The sequence below is a fragment of the Marmota flaviventris genome, chromosome 6 (genome assembly GCF_047511675.1).
Source record: "Marmota flaviventris isolate mMarFla1 chromosome 6, mMarFla1.hap1, whole genome shotgun sequence".
In the NCBI taxonomy this organism is placed as follows: Eukaryota; Metazoa; Chordata; class Mammalia; order Rodentia; family Sciuridae; genus Marmota; species Marmota flaviventris.
The window spans coordinates 96,112,700-96,127,969 of record NC_092503.1 but is presented as its reverse complement, the minus strand read 5'-3'; the positions used below and the strand labels follow the sequence as shown (position 1 = coordinate 96,127,969).

General features: G+C 31.9%; 1 protein-coding gene across 2 annotated transcripts in view; it reads right to left on the bottom strand.

The window, feature by feature from the left end:
• Positions 1–15,270, bottom strand: part of Khdrbs2 (KH RNA binding domain containing, signal transduction associated 2) — a 545,817-nt gene that overhangs the window by 37,456 nt on the left and 493,091 nt on the right. For both annotated transcript variants that reach the window (XM_027938265.2, XM_027938266.2), the window contains one exon: positions 5,818–5,900. In XM_027938265.2, coding sequence (XP_027794066.1) covers positions 5,818–5,900 — 83 coding nt within the window. The remainder of the gene's footprint in view (positions 1–5,817; positions 5,901–15,270) is intronic.

Here is a 15,270-nt window from a genome sequence, read left to right as displayed (position 1 = left end):
TATGTAATAAGAATTGTAATGCATTTTGCTAAGGATTTATTTATAAATAAATAAATAAATAAATAAAACTTAAAAAAAATACTGGGTGATTGCAGTTTTGCATATTTAATTTTTTTCATTAGAAGTTTTTCTGTAGGCTCAGTGTCAATTACACAGGGTCATATTAAACTTATAGCTGAAAAGCAGTAGTTCAATAATTAATAATTTCTTTTTTCTTTCTTTTTTTTTTTTGCTTAGAAGTATCTTTTGGTCAGAACATTTTGGAAAGCATACAAATAACTTTTTATATTCTTACTATTTTAAAGGTGTATTCTATCTGGCCTGGTCAGGTATATAACAGAATTCTGTTCAGTTGATGAACTGATTCATATTTTCAGGTACCATTTATTAGTCTTTATGTCTAAGGCTGTAGAGTTTGTAGATGTGGGTTTGAATCCAATGTTTACTATTTGAATTATCTTGAATTATTTTAAGTCCTGCCTTATATGTTATTTCAATGAGATCAGTGCTCCCAAGCACTTAGCATAGCAGTTAGCACTATTATTAGATATATATTATGAGCCATTGTTTCCAAATAGACTCTGAGCAATGGTTCCTGTCCATTGGGCTTTGACCATTGAGAAGCTAAGAAATTGTTCATGGGATCTGAGAAACCATTTGTCTAACAACTGTATGTTTCTATGTTCACTGTATGGCCTCACTAATTTTTTTTTCTTTAGTATATAGATGCTTTCTCATATATGAAATGAATACTCACTTAAAAGAATAACTGTTTCCATAGCAATTTCATGTATTTATTTAAATCTTTAAGAAAGTGACAGAAGCATACAATTACTAGTTGTTGAAATGTGATAAAAACTTTATATGTGCTAGGTCTCCTCCTTTTTCCTTCCACTTCCCTCTACCTCTAGCCTGCTCTCCATTCAAGGAAAGATGAATGGCAGCTCTATCACTTGAGTCCCTTGTCCTTTGCTTCCTTGTGGGTCCATCCTTCTGGTAGGAAACCAGAAGGAGGGAAGAGAGTGAGTTTGGGGTATTAACTACCTGAGCTTCCTCTCTATGGGATGGCGGTAGATACCATCTGAATCAAAGGTCTCAGCTCATGTCAGGTGGCCTTTCCTACAGCTTTCTCTATCTGCCTCTATTCCTATTTTTGGTAGTAAAGTACTCACCCCAGGAATATTAGCTCTGTGGGACTGCACTCTCCTTTGTGCTACTCTGCCACTGAAAATAATCCCCTTATTAACCTCTTCTCAAATTATTCTAATTCAAGAGTCTCGTTCTTCTCCCCCTACTGAGTAGATCCTGACAATTATGGGTATTCAAAAAGGGTCTTCATTTTTGAAAACTTTCCCAACTACTGCCTTTAGGAGTTAGAATTGCTTTCCTAGAACATTCTTCCATTAATCCACAAGGGGGCAGCTTTTTCTCCTAGATTGTGCAAGTTCCTCTCCCGATTCATACTTCAAGGAAAGGAAAGGCTTGCATTTTGATATATGCCTATTGTACAGTTATACATTTACACTGGAAAATTATAAATTGTTTACACTTTATAGCCAAATGAAATTCCTGTTCACATCACAAATGTTCTTTTAATTTTCATTTGTAATGTTACCCTTAATATTTATGTAAATAAAAGTTATTTTTCCCCCTAGATTTGGTATAGATTCTTGCTGAACATTTGGGTATGGGAATGTCAGCAAAATCAAGTGAAATTACATGATTTTAGAAGGTTGTTCTTTGGAAATATTAATATCTTTGAGAAGTACATATAAAAGAGGGGAGGGATGAGAACATGAACAGAATGTGTTTGGTTCAATTAAATGTGTTAATCACAGGACGTAACTTGTCTCAAGCCAAAGACTTGAAGTAAGTGAGGTCCCCTGGAAACAGCAATAGCAGCTCTGCAATTTGAAGCTTGCATAATCAACTCATCAATCTATTTCTTTACTTTTTCTGATAGGCACAGAGGAAGAGAAAAAAAAATGGTTGGAGATTCCTCATATTTTCATTTTTACCAGTCATTAATATGTCATTCAGTTAAACTGTCTCTTGAGTTATCTTTAGTAAAGTACCTTCTCTGATCCATTTGAAAATTTCCAGAATTAATGATGTCTTACAAAACAATTGGGGATTAATTAAAGTTGTTATAGCTTCTGAACTCCAGCTGAACCTTCACAGAATTGTTACCTTGTGAACTTCCCCCACAATCTCGATTGAGGATGATATAATTATTCCATTTAGGAACCTGCCAGGGTCTACTTTAAAATTTTCACAAATTCCATGTTCACCTATGCTGACTAGTCAGTTAAAGACTGTTTTCTCTACGTAATTTTACCTTTTATCTCAGTTCTGTTATATCATACATATTGTATTATTTTTTAAAAATTCTAAATCAGCATTTCTTCTGATTTTGACCACAATAAAGTCAAATATTTCTATCATATGCCAAAATAATATTCATGTTGTTTACAAATGACAGATCATTTTATGCTCATATGTTTCTCTTTATTGTATTTATTTAGAAAACATTTCCAAACTTATATTTCAAAGACCAACTAAAGAAACATCATTTGAAAAAAAATTCTAGACAGATTCTTATAGAAAATGAACTTTCTCTTACTTTTAATTCCTAACATTCGATTATTGTATAATTGTTTGACTTTGTTTATTTAAATATATATATAAACACATGTATGTGTATGCAAATACATTCACAATTTGCAAGCAACTCCTCAAATTAGTAAGAGTGAATATTAAAAAATATTGAAATAAAGACCAAGAATTGTCACTGTATGGTTGGTATATGACACATATGATTGCTTAATAAGTTCTTATGTAACTAAATTGTAATCTTATCTACTCCTGGCATCATTACACGAATACACATAATCTAAAGGTAGGGAGTTAATAAATTATATAATAAAAGCTACAGTGTTTTCTCATTTCTATTACAAATTAATGTTACTTTAAAATTATTCTTAACTCCTAAAGTAATAGTTCAGTCATTAATAAATTCATTTATTTTTTATCAATTTATTCTATAGGCTTTTATTAAGAACTTCTAGTGTGCCAAATACCATATTAGAATTGAGGACATAATTTTGAACAAAAATATATATTTTAGAATTATTATAATCAAGGACATTAATATCATTGCAATTAATTTCACAACATGATTTCTTTGTCGCTTCCTGTTTAACACTATTATCTGAGAAACACATCATATTTTGACAAAAATATAGTACTATTTGACTAAATATAATACATTAACTGAATTTGGTTTTCTCTTTTTGAGGAATAAGGATCTTATTTTATATTCCCACAGTGTAGAACATATTAGGCCTGACATTTATGTACATTCAGCATATACCACATAACAGACCCAAATCATCCATTCATTATATACCACACGACAGACCCAAAGCTTGGTATTGTGAAGTACATGAAGGCATATCAGAAATGGATTCTCTATAAGCAGTAAAGGTGATAAGGGACATAGACACATGTAATCCCAGTGTAAGGCAGTCAAAGATAGTGCTTTGGAAAGTGAAGATGTGGTACTATTGGAATTCAAGGTAGAAACAGGTTATTACCAAATAAAGGATTGAGGAAAGATTCTTTGGGAGAGTTGGCTTTTGAGCTAACTCTCAAGGATGGTAAGAATTTCACCACAGAAAATTCAGTAGACACAAAAGGGAAAAGATAAGATAGCAGAAGCAAATAAAATGTCCTTTTACATGTAAAATACATTTCATTAAAATAAGATAAAAATTTTCTTCCCAAGATTATTCTGTATTGCTATTACTTTTTAATACACAAGCGAGTTCAATAATTCTAGTATATACTTCTCAAATGTTCAGTGGTAAGTTATCCTAATCCTATATTTTTCTTCTTCCTTATCTTTTGGGTCAGTTAAACCCATTTAAATCTCACCATAAGAAAGAACTAGAAAACATTTCATTTTTAGCAAATTATCCCCAAATCTCTTTGATCTAAATGTAGCTCTCTATAGAGCTACATGAAGGAATTATTTTAATCTATTTTAGGTATATTTGAAGTGTATTGCTATATTTTGTACCAAAGGGTTTCTCAAACAAGTTACAGAACCTTATAGTATGGCTATTTTTATGAATTATAATGTGCAACAATGAATTTGATTGACAATATTAGTAAATGTTCTAAATGTGTATCCAAATTGCATATAACACTCTGTTGAGTACCTGTGATATGATGCAAATGTTTCCCAAATCCTAAATAACTGTGCTGTGTTCCAGTAGGTAATTGGAACAATTATATATAACCCATAGCAGAAACACTTGGCTCATGATGGCTTTAAACCTGTAACAGATTAACCAGTTACTCAGTTTGAAGATGGCCATTTCCATAGTGATATCTTAACTCAGACTTGGCTTTCAAGATCTGTTCACACTCATCCTATTCCTAACTGCCCACAATATTCTAAGTAGAATTTCCCTCCACCTCCTTCACTATGCTATCCCTTAGGCCACGCAAAATTCAAACTTCTGCTGTAAATCTAGATTACTTCCACACCAGGACAACCTTAACATTGTTTCTTTGTCAACTTCCCACACCCAAATGTTACTTAGCAAGTCCTCAAGGAGACTTACTACTCAAGTCTCACTGCCAACAACCTTGGTTGACAAATGATTAATGTCATAAAGATTTTGCAACAACTGGTTCTCTTGGTTTCTCTCAGATACGAAGAGAATCTCTTAAGTATCACATGACCCCTTTGCTATGACACATATTTTTTTAAGGAAAAATACTTTGGTAATTGAATTTTCTAAAATTACATTTGTTCTATATTTATTTTATTAATAATTGCCCCCAAATAGAAATGACTCAAATGTCCTTTAACTGGTGAATGAAGAAACAAACTGTGATTTCTCTAATACAAACAATGTACAGCAATAAACAGGAGTAAAATATTGATACAACATGAATAAAAACCAAATGCACTATGGTAAATAAAGAAGCCAGACTCAAAAGGATATCAAATTACTTCTACTTATATGACTTCCTAGAAAGGGCAAAACTATGGTGACAAAAAACACATTATTGTTTCCAGGACCCAGGCATGTGGGAGAAGTTGGTTATAAAATCTCATAAAGGAACTTAAGGTGATGAAAATGCTCTGTTTTAATTTTGGTGGTCACTATACTGTAGTTTGCATTTGCCAAACTTGTACAACCATACCCTATATGGGTAAATTTTATTGTATATTAATAATACCTTAATGAATTTGATTGTAAGAAATAAAAATTCATTGATAACACAAATTTTGGTTAATCTAAAGAGATATATTCAGTGATCATTAGCGATCTATGATGAAAGAGGTTTTTTTCTTTTATTTCATTCATTTAATATTTTAAGATTTTTTCCCCTGTTGAGAATACAGATAACATTTCCTTATCTTTTGTTTTACAAATGAAAATGGCACTTGAGGAAAAAAGCCACACTGAACAAGTGCCTTGTTATTTTAATTATAAGTTCACTAACATAATCTCTACAAAAACAGTATTTAGTTAAATACTGGCTTGTTTAATGAATTAATTGGTTCTGATAATCATCTAGCCTTAAAATAACACACTACTATTTCATTGCCTGTAGTTGTAAGACTATTGTTTTTTTTAACCTCTCACAGTCTAGTAAGCAACTTAACAACATAGAAAGATAATAGAGGAAAAGCAACTGCTTGAAAGGCTCATATAACATATTCAGATTCAAGAAATAATATAGTAGGATCAGAGACAGTCCTGAGAAGGGTGGTAATTTAGACAGCAAATGCCTTACCTTTGCGTTTGAGTGGCATAGCTGTTATCATAAGCCTCATAGGTCTGGTCGTCGTATTCACCCCCATAGCCATCATCATACCCCTAGAAGGAAAGGGGTACAAATACCTATTAGCAATCAAATTGAAAACGTGGATCTACTTTTGGCTAATAAGATTTTATGCAAAGTGACCTTGGGTTAGTTTTTATGCTTGGTTAGTAACCACAGATCACATTTTACTTGATTAACAATTCCCACATAACCTTGAATAATATTACATGGGTCAAATATTAATGTTCTTTAATTAAGCTGAACATATCAGAGAAGTAGAAATATCCCCTCTAAGATTTCCTTAGAGTTTTGATTAATACTAATGAAGACCATTGAAGAAATTCAAAATAACTTTTCTTCTGAAAATATTATGGGTAGAAAGTAACAATCTATGTGATTGCCTGATAGTGGTGCTAACGTATTTGTTGCAACCCACTGGGAGGTTTCTTTGCTTTTCTCCTAATAATAATCATAATTAAGACAGAAAATATAAAGAACCAGATCCTTAATTTGTAGTTAACTTTCAGTAAAAAGGATGGACTCATTATTCAAAAATGAATAAAAGAAAGGAAGAAAGAGGAAAAGAAGCTGGAGTGATATAAAGATCTTTTATTTGTTGCACAAATTTTATGTTTTAAAAAAAAAAACTCATAAATAAAATAATGCTGGGTGGTGAGTTTGGTTACCTGACTAAATTATGCTGATAAAGTGAATGCAGATTTGTCATTGCAGAATGTGCAAGCAAGCTAGCAATTATACACTCCCAGTTATCAATCACTCTGTGAGTGATTTAGTTTTATTTCCCTTTGTGGTCATTGACTTTAAACCCTAGCCATCCATCTTGATTACTCCCTAGTTCTGGAAAAAAATCTTCAGCTTTTCTGCCTCTGGATCTTTTCTGGTACATTTCTTTCCCTGGAATGTATTTCCACCCTACCATACCATTTCATATCTCCGTTTCAGTCTGGAAGCTTAGGAATCTCTCTTTTTGTTCTGTGATAGAAATTGAAACAAACTGTCAAGATGAAAAAATTTCAATATCCGTGTGAACCAAAGCTTTTGAACAAATTTAATTTGAAGACTAATTTTTATTATTTTAAAGAAATTTTAAAATTTTATTTCTTTATTTATTCTTTTCCATATGGTTTGCCCTTTATATAATGCTACTATTTACACATGCGATCTTTTAAATCTGACTTCCAGTCTTTTGTTTTTCTATTTGTAATTTCCATTTCATCATATTTGTGCTCTGGGATATGGGGTAATTTCCCCATTTGATCTTTGAACCTTCTAACGTGGTTCCTATTGAATTGAAAAATATTTAAGCATTCTAACATTACCTTTAGAATAGTATTTTAAGAGATATTTGATAAGTAGAAAGCATTACATAATCTATAAAAGATTTACAAACCAATTATTTAATATTGAAAAAATAGTAGCTATTTTTCTTATTCTTCAACAACCAGTTTTCTTTTAGTAGTTTTATTTATTAATTTAGTATTTATTTGTGATTAAGCAACATAGCTAGTGTTGCTTGATTTATGAATTTTAGTGTCTTTTTTTTTTAATTGACCTGCCACTCAGGTTGTTCAGTTTTAGTTCTATCATAGAATCCTCTTCATATTTCTCTCCATTTCTGTCTTCCTTTGATCATAATTGCTGTTAAATAGTCAACATCTTTTTTGTTAAGTAATAATATACAATATGCATTAATGATCAAAATTGATTAATATAATTTTAATTGTATTATATGTGTTTTCAGTTCTTTCAAATTTAGTAGTTGCTCATTTTATTATTTTCTTGGTTGTTGACATATTTAGAATCATTTATCTTTTAACTGTCCCCAAAGTCATATTAAGTTGGCAATATTTTGCCCATCTCAGTTGCACATTCCTGTAATCCCCGTCACTTGAGGGTATGAGGCAGAGGGCCTGAGGCAGAGGGGCTGAGGCAAAGGGGATGGCAAATTTCAGGCAAGCCTCAGCAACTTAGTGAGATCCTCAGGAGCTTAGTGAGACTCTGTCTCAGAATAAAATAAAAAAAAAGGATTGGGTTTATACCTCAGTAGCAAAGTGTCCCTAGGTTAAATTCCTTACATGAAAATAAAAACAGAAACAAACAAAAGATATTATTTCTAAATATTCAAAAATGTCAGATAATCTATCACTTCTTTGTAGGTTACATGGAGACTACCTCCCAAAGAATAGAATCGTTACACTGTGGTCCAGATTGATGAATTTCTAGGTAGAGGGATTTTCCTAAGATCTCTTTTCCTTGTTCTCATTTCTCGCTGAAGCATCTTTTTGGGAAACCTCTATTAAGAGGTATATTGGCAAGAAATATTTTGATTTTCTCCGTTTTCCTCTTGTTTATCTTTATACTATTTCTCCTCCCCACCCCAGCTTTTTTTTTAATTTTCTAGGTGAAAAATTCCAATGGTACAGAAAAGTTTAACAAGAGTATAATGGAAATTGATTTATCCTTCTGGATTCATTAATTCTTGATATTTTGTTACATTTCTAAATATTTCAGTTTGCATCTCCTAAACATAGGGCATTCTTATTTTTAAATAAAAATATGATAATATTTATAAAGTGATATAATATTTATAGCATTACTGCTTCTAAATCATAATAATTACATAATACTGTGAAGTCCCTAGTCAAAGTTTCACAATTATTCCAAACATTTATGAATTTTCTAGTTATTTTAATATTTTTAGCCACTATTAATAACTATGCTATATTCAAGTAGACTTATTTTAGCTTCCATATAGGAGAGAGAGCACAGTACTTGTTTTTCTGTGTCTGGCTCTTTTCATTTAGCATAATGTCCTCTAGTTCCATCCATTTTGCTGCAAATGACAGAATTTCTTTCTTTATGACAGAATAACGCTCCATCATGTATGATGTTCTGAAATTTCACAATGCCATGCCTATGTGTGACTCTTTTTCATTCTTTATGCTGAATACTCAATATGCTCTTTCAATTTAGAGGTCTGTATTCTTCATGTCTGAGAGATGTCTTACCATTTGTCTTCTCCCCTTCAAGAGTTAGGCCTCCTTCCTTATTGAAAATTTGGAATAGGGACTTGGAATCAGGTTCAGTTTATGTTCATTCATTCAATAAACATTTTTTGAGTGCCTACTATATGCTAAGTATTGCTCTAAGAGCTAGAAGTTTAGTAATAAAACAATAAAAACAAAAAGGAAATCCAGGGAATCAGACATAAGTATTACAAAGTCTATACCTACACAAAGAAAATGGCACAATAAGTCAGGGTACTAGTAAGACTGAATCTTCTACATTGGTATGTTAATCTTTTGTCCTATATGATACCTCTCATCCTTTTTATTTTACCTAGAGAGAATTCTTAAAGTTCTTCTTCCAACCATTCTATGAAATATTTAACTTCAGTCACACACACTTACACACACACACACATACACACACACACACAGTAGTAGAAGATTTCTTCATCCCAGGTGCACTTTAAGCTTTCTGTTCTCAACCCGAAGACTCATCTCTCTCTGGTGAAACAACCTCAGTTGGAATTTCCTAGCGCTGTAAAAAGACAGTCCAGCACTCTCCCTGGGGATCTACCTGGGTTGCTCACAACTATGGGATCAGTAGTACTTGCCACAGGTGCCTCAGAGGGCACAAACCTCTTTTCAAAAATGTCTAGGCTCCTGGTCTTCCACCAAGATTGCAAAATTATGGCCTCACGCATCTTTCCTTTTTATTAAGGAATCACGAGTTCTGGCTTCTAATAGGAGGTAAGGATGTATTAATTTGTTTTGTTTCATTTTATTTATTTATTTTTTATTTACATCTCATAGCAAGGAGCTAGAAGAGCCAGGGTGAAGGCAGGTAAGTGTTTCAGGGCTCCAGATTCCCCGACTTTCCTATCTTTCCCTCATTTCTATTGTTGAAATGCTACTGATCTTCAAAATAATTGTATATGAGGCAATCTTTAGGAAGCTTTTCCTCCCCTTACAGAGCATATGATGAATGTGAGTCCTCTCAATTCCAATATCCTGTTGTTTTCTCTCCCTGGTACATAAAATGTCTAAGATAATACTGTACTTATTTTTCCAAAGTTTTCCCTCATTTTAGAATTTAAGTTCTTAAAAAGGATAATGTGATAGTTAAACATTTCTTTCATGTCTTTTGGTGATTAGCATAGTGCATTCCATAAAGTAGTTATTTAATAAATATACATTGAGGTGTTAGTTTAAGCAAGAAAACTAAAACTATCTCTTCCAAGGTAGATATAAATTTGATTCAAATCAATCACCACTAAAAGAACAATATTTCAAATGATAAATATACTTATCAAAAATAGATTTATCAATGGATCTGGGGAAATTATTACATTTTACTTCCCCACTTACAATATTACTTTTTTTAAGAAGTACATTGGAAATCCATAAAATAGATAGAAGATTTCCCTATTAATCCCCAGTTTTCATAAAGCGTATAGTGCAATGGTCCCAAATAATTGTAGTTACTATAAAAGAGAAAATAAATATGAATACATGCATATCATTTATTTTTGTTCTCTAATACTCGATATAATTTTAAGTCATCTTTTAAATAAAAATATTCGCATACATAAATATTTATAAATTTATTTGTATATATGGAAGTGTTTAAAATGCATAGTACTACAAAACAGTGAACCATCAATAGACCACAGTCACAAAACAAAAAGGATCATAATGTTTAGGGTGCCAACACTTCATCCTGAAAACAGAACAATAAATTATTCATGAATAAAAAATTCTCCTTGTATAAATCAGATGGTTTTTCTTATGGTACTCTAAGAGAGTAATAAGTAGGTAGCTTTCTGAAAAAGTAAGAGAAGAATGTTCTGGAACCTAAGGCAGGCAGAGATGATAGCACAGCCGTGAAGACATCAACTCTGGCTTTATTCTACCTGGATTCCATTCCTAATGAGATTCCCCAATGTGGAAGCTTGGCCAAGGTTTCAGTCTTTCTAAACCTCAATTTCTTCATTTGTAAAATGGGAAAGATATCAACTACCTTATAATTTTTTTATAGAAATTTAACTATAGGTAACTCTAAAGTGCACGTACACACACACACACACACACACAGACCATTCAGTGATTGCTCAATAACTATTTACCATCATGGTGAAAGAAGTGGCTTTGAAGAACAACATTATAGACACTTTAGAGACCACATGGAACTCTTGAGAGCAGGCAAATGTGTACTAAAATTTAGAAAGAAGGAAGAGGATCAGAAAATTCTGATCTATTCTGAAATTATATCAAGAACTGGGCCTTTCTTGAGAATTTGGACCAGTGAATAACTATCTGGTTCAGTTTCGGTTCATTCTTTCATTCTATAAACATTTGTCGAGAATCCATTGCATGCTAGGTATTGCTCTAGGAAGTTTGAAGTTTAGCAATGTAACAAAAACCAAAAGGAAAACCAGGAGACTCATATGTGAAGAAATATTAAAAGGAAGGTCTGTACCAACAAAAATCAAATGGAGCAATTAGACTGGGGTTCTGCAAACATTTTGTGAAAACATGAGCTTCTTTTTGATTTTCTAAGCCTATAGACAATACACTGGCAGTAAAGTCCCAGAGCAAAAGGAAGCACACTGAGAATCAGGAAAGAGTAATGTCAACTGACCAGAGATCTAGCAGGTCCATTTGAGAAGTAACAGTGAGCATCCTCATGTACCTCTTAAAAGTTACAAGATCAGCAGAGCTTGGGGGACTTCCCAAAGAATCTTGAAACTCTTAAGAATTAGGGAAGAATAAAGATAGCACATGGTATGTTTTACAGAGTACGATTTTTTTTTTTTAAGGCCAATAAAGTTCTAGGAAAGATGAAACTAAAGTTCTTAGAGGCCATGTTGATTTTCTTAAGAAAAATAAAAATATGGGTAGTGCTGGTGAAGTTTTAAGATAAATAAATTACTGAAATATTATGCTTCCTAAAAGCCAGTCACAATCTGCAAGGGATTCAAACTCAATGTGTATATTCAATTGAGAAATAAAATTATGAGAGAATCAAAAATTCTATAACAAACATTTTTTCCCCATTCTTACTTCATTATTTCTACCGTTTCTCATCATTATTATTATTATTATTATTATTATCTCATTATTTCTACCGTTTCCTTCAAAAAAATTTACTCTTAATATGGCGGGGCCTGTTAGTTTATTATTATTAAAAAATTAAGACTACTTTAGATACTAATCTAGTACTTAAGTTATCAGAGTCTCAAAGTAGATTTTGCTAAAATGTAAAAAGTAGGAAGAATGCATCTGATGTTCCAATAAAAGAAAAGCCTACTTTATCAATTAACATGTTTAAATTTATTTTCTTCTTGTTGTAGAGAGATGAGTTAGTATTTCTTATAAAAAGAAATACCCAAGGAGATAAGATTCATTCCTTTCTGGAAGCTGGTCATAAATGTATCTGTTTTCTCTAGGACTTCTTCATATGTTTTCAGTTATAAACTCAGTTCTCTGCTTTTTTTTTTTTTTGCCATTATACATGTACTATTTTTTTTGTATTACAATTCTTAACATACACCACAATTTTTTTCATATTTCTGTTTATATATAAGGTATGTTGACACCAAATTAGTTTTCTGCTTTTTGAACAAAAACTTTTTAAAAAGTTTCTTATAAAATCCTTATAACATCTTGGTCTTTTTCTGAATCTTTATAAGTCCTCCAGAACTCACTTAGGTACAGTATGAAGTACATGACTAAATTGAAGGCCTGAGCCATAATGAAAGAAGACAATTGCTTTGTAGGTTCCTATGAATTATAGATCGCTTCATACATCTGAGTATTGTGCAAAAGCTGCATATAAGACAGAAATGTATTACTACTAACCCACAGCTGTATAACGTCAGCCTTTTCCAAACATACTTTGGAAAGTGCTTCTCTAATACGTGTACTAATTTTTTAAGTTAAGGAGGTTATTTTGACATAAACAATCATTCTTGAATAAAATTCTATACCAATTTTGGGTTGTCAAATCTAAATAATACTACCTTTACACATAAACTTAAAACAATAGTAATTCATCAGACTTAATTAACTATTATCTAGGCAATAGATATAAAGAAGACCAAGACATAAATCCTTCCTTTAAAATGTTCTTATTCAGTGGTGATCTGGCAAATGCTTAAAATGAACTCTTCAAAGATTGTATGTGTGCATATGTATGTGTATGTGTATGTGTGTGTGCATGTGCACGTGCACATATATACATAAATACATTATAAATTTTACTGTCATAAAGACCACAAATTACAAATAAAACATTTGAATTTATTATAAATCCTATCCACATATAATTTCAGTGTGACTTATTAATTATTGAAAAATTCTCTGTTATATAACTGTATTGTCATAATAATATGTTATACACAAATACTTGGTTACACTCTAATTAAGCAAAGAAGATGCCCATGTTATTGATGAACATGTATGGTTCTGAAATAAATGTTAATTTATGTGTTCATTAATGTTGACAAGTGAAGTGAAAGTGAAATCCCCAATACATATGTCAGAATTTGTTTGTTTGTGATATAAATTATTCTCAATCAGAGAATGGTTGTTCACGCATACTAGAAAATTATCTTCTTGACTTTTTCTACTTACAATGTAAAGGCTATAAACGAAACACAATTTTAAGTTCAAACTGCACAAATAACATTTCTCTGTAACTTTCATAAGTCCAAACCATGTATGAAACAAAAGGTCTAGACCTGGCTTTTAATATTTGCCAATTGCAGTGTAAATACTCTTATAAAAATTGATTTCATCAAGATGTCATTGAAAACAGATTTGGGAAGAGCTCCATGGTAGTTCCATTATATATTATTTCCGTCATGCAAATATAATAGATGCAAATAACCTAAAGAGTATAAATTGTAACAAAATAATGATGAGTTTTCTATCCTTAATACAAGTTAAGTTTTTATCATTTAATGGCTATTTAATTGTCAGTTAACAAAGTTCCTAAAAATTTTGTATGCAAACTTGTAAGACAGTTTAGTCAGATTTGCAGCACACTATTGCTTTGGCCTATTAGAGAAGCTCAACCAGTATATAAAAAATGGAAATAGCGATGGGCAGTGTTCCAGTGGAGTATACAATAGGTGTTATGGGAGCTCATTGGAAGAATACCAAAATCTGAAATTTCATGGAGAATTCCCCAGAGAAGTTCTTGCTTGAGATAGGTATTTAAGGATCACTAAATATTTACCAGATGGACAGGCAGGTAAAATGAGGACATTCCATTTCTAGGTACACCAAGTCTGAACACATAACATCATCAACAACAACAACACTGTACTTTGTGAACCACTATTAGTATAAAATGCTTAAGAAAAAAAGCAGTTAGGCTAATGGAATCTATAGGAGTCAGGTCAGAAGGGTTTCCTATAAATGATAAGGGGTTTTATCTGTACCCAGTAGAAAAGGAATCACTGAAAGGTCTCAAGTACTGGAATGATAGTTTTGATCTACATTTTTGAATTGTTATTTGATTTTTAAAAGTCCAGGTCTCCTGGGGCTGAACTCCATTTTCTTATTGATATTTTCTTGAACTTGCTATTCATAGTTAGGAGAAAGTCCCTGAATAATAACTGTATGATTTTATTTTTTCCCCTTGGTTGTTGTTGATTTGACATTGTTTTTAAAACGTCTTTTAATTTTTCATTCAACTATGGATACTCTGTATGGAAATTTGTGAAGGATTTGGCTAAAGGTATTTTCTTCCAGAGGATTAAGTGCTTTCCTGGAAGGCAGTTGGAAGAGCAGCAGGAAAGCTTGATTCCATTCAGAGTTGATTTTTTAGCAGTTGGATATGTAGCTCTGAAGCTCCAAGAGCCTGAACTAGAGATACAGCTTTAGTAAGCATCAATATATAAGTGACAGTTGAAAAAAACCACCACAGTGTACAATGTTTACCAAGATAAGAAGCTTGATTTGCAACATGCTCCACATGAACACAATGTTACAACCCTCACTTCCCTCTAGAAAAGGAAGATACAAGGAGCAGCTGTAATAAATATAATCATATTTTATATAGGAGGACCCCATTCTGTGAATAAAATCAATCTTGAATTTATCCAAAACATATTATTCCTTGAAGAGCTTTGTGTAATTCCCATGCCATTTTTTGTTTAACAGTGACCTGAGAAAATTCCTGACTGTACTCTTGTGTAATTTAGTTCACAAATCAAATAAAAAATTCTGAAAAATGCAGAAACAAATAGTATATTAAGTAACTTCTATAATTTGAGTTTTCTAATCAGTACTAATTTATACAAACAAAGGTTCTGATGATTTCCTGTAACTTAGAACAGGGAGGCCGGAAGGATGGGGAAATGTTGGTCAATGGGTACTAAGTTACAGA